This window comes from Sinocyclocheilus anshuiensis, unplaced genomic scaffold (genome assembly GCF_001515605.1).
Source record: "Sinocyclocheilus anshuiensis isolate Anshui unplaced genomic scaffold, SAMN03320099.WGS_v1.1 scaffold715, whole genome shotgun sequence".
Lineage (NCBI taxonomy): Eukaryota > Metazoa > Chordata > Actinopteri > Cypriniformes > Cyprinidae > Sinocyclocheilus > Sinocyclocheilus anshuiensis.
This window is the reverse complement of record NW_015551089.1, coordinates 128,172-129,736: the sequence shown is the minus strand read 5'-3', so window position 1 is coordinate 129,736 and position 1,565 is coordinate 128,172. Positions and strand designations below refer to the sequence as shown.

At 36.9% G+C, this 1,565-nt stretch overlaps 1 protein-coding gene across 1 annotated transcript in view; it reads right to left on the bottom strand.

The window, feature by feature from the left end:
• Window positions 1-1,565, bottom strand: part of LOC107662652 (protein Daple-like) — a 57,054-nt gene that overhangs the window by 20,587 nt on the left and 34,902 nt on the right. The window contains 3 exon segments of the mRNA XM_016452731.1: window positions 262-423; window positions 533-718; window positions 856-997. Coding sequence (XP_016308217.1) covers window positions 262-423; window positions 533-718; window positions 856-997 — 490 coding nt within the window.

The window sequence follows — 1,565 nt, the reverse complement described above, 5'->3', positions numbered from 1 at the left end:
GTGGGAAGGTAAAAAAAGTAATATTTACAGAATTTGACATGGTTACAGTTTCATTTTGAAAGCATGAGATTAATCGTGATTACTCCTATTACAAGCCCTATGTTTTTTTTTTAATAATCTGCATGTTTTGTTTCTAAGTCATAAATATTTGTTTCAGTCCTGCAGTGAAACACGTAAGGCCTACTGCATTTATAATTTAGGAACAGAAGCCTGCCACTGAAGATTACAGTTTTAAACCTGCAATGTTTTTGTATACTGTACCTGTAGTTTAGCGGTTTCTTTATGAAGAGAGGTGTTGTGCTCTTGTAAAGACGCTGCCTGTTTCTGCAGAGCTAGTGTTTGTGCGTAGAGCTGTGCATTCTGGGAATCTAACTGCTTCAGTTGCTCCTTCAGAAGATTTTTCTCTGTCTGCAGGGCAGCATTCTGGGAAGGTCACAGTTGGATAATGTTAGTAGACAAATAAACTAGCGGGTATTAAAAGTTTTTTAAAGAAGTTTAATTTGTAAAAAAAAAAGTAAATATGCCATCTTACATTCTTCTCAACATCGATTAGTCGGTCCTTCAGCTTGAGCAGTTCGGATGTGGCCTCCCTATGTTCCGTCTCCCACTTCTCTTTATTTGAGCCCAATCTATCCTGCCCCAAAGACTGCTGGGAAATCTCAGAGTGAGCTGCCTCTTCCTCTTGCCTTTGCTTGAGGGCCTCCAGGTTCTTTTTCACCTGGTGAGGACAGATCAGAAGAAAACCGGGCCTGATTTAAGATGCAACAAATCAGAGACCTCTATTGCTTTTCTCCCCAACTTTCTTTGTTTTGACATGTACTTGCATGTTTGTAGTTTGAGAAAGCGTGAACATACAGTGGAGAGTTCAGTTCGAAGTTGCTGGTTTAAGCTGCTGCTCTCCTCCAGGCGGGACTCCAGGCTCTGGATCTTCTCCTCTCTCAGATCCAGAGTCTTCTTCAGTGCTGACTCAATCTTTGTCTCCAGGATCTTATATTTACTGAAGGATGAGAAAGTAGAAACTCTGTATATTAGAATGTTCAATCTGCGTGAGCATCAGAATCTGATCAATCAAATAAAAAGGGTGATATCTTTGACAAGACGTCATTATTACATCAGCCTTAGCAACAGTGTTTTTTGCAGCACAACCTTTGTTTCAGATTTATAACAAAAACTCTAAACAAAGAAATAAAATAAAATAAACATATACCATTATAGATATTGTGTGAAAATGGGTAACATGAATTTTTACACATATTATGACTGTCCCATAATTTTTCTATCATCAAGAAAAAAGATCGAATTGTATGTCTTTAGGAAAAATGAAAATGCTAGCAATAAAACTAGCTTTAGTAAGACAAAGTAGTTGGTCATTAAAAAAAAAAAACGTTTAAATGTAATTTCAACCTCAGAATGAATGGTGATTTGAGATGTGGGTGAAATTACATTTATTTGAAATAATAAAAAGTGCATTTTCTTTCTTGGATAATATCAGCAGACAAACTAGTGAGTATTAAAAGTCTTTTGAGGAAACAAGCATACACACACACACACACACGCACACACAC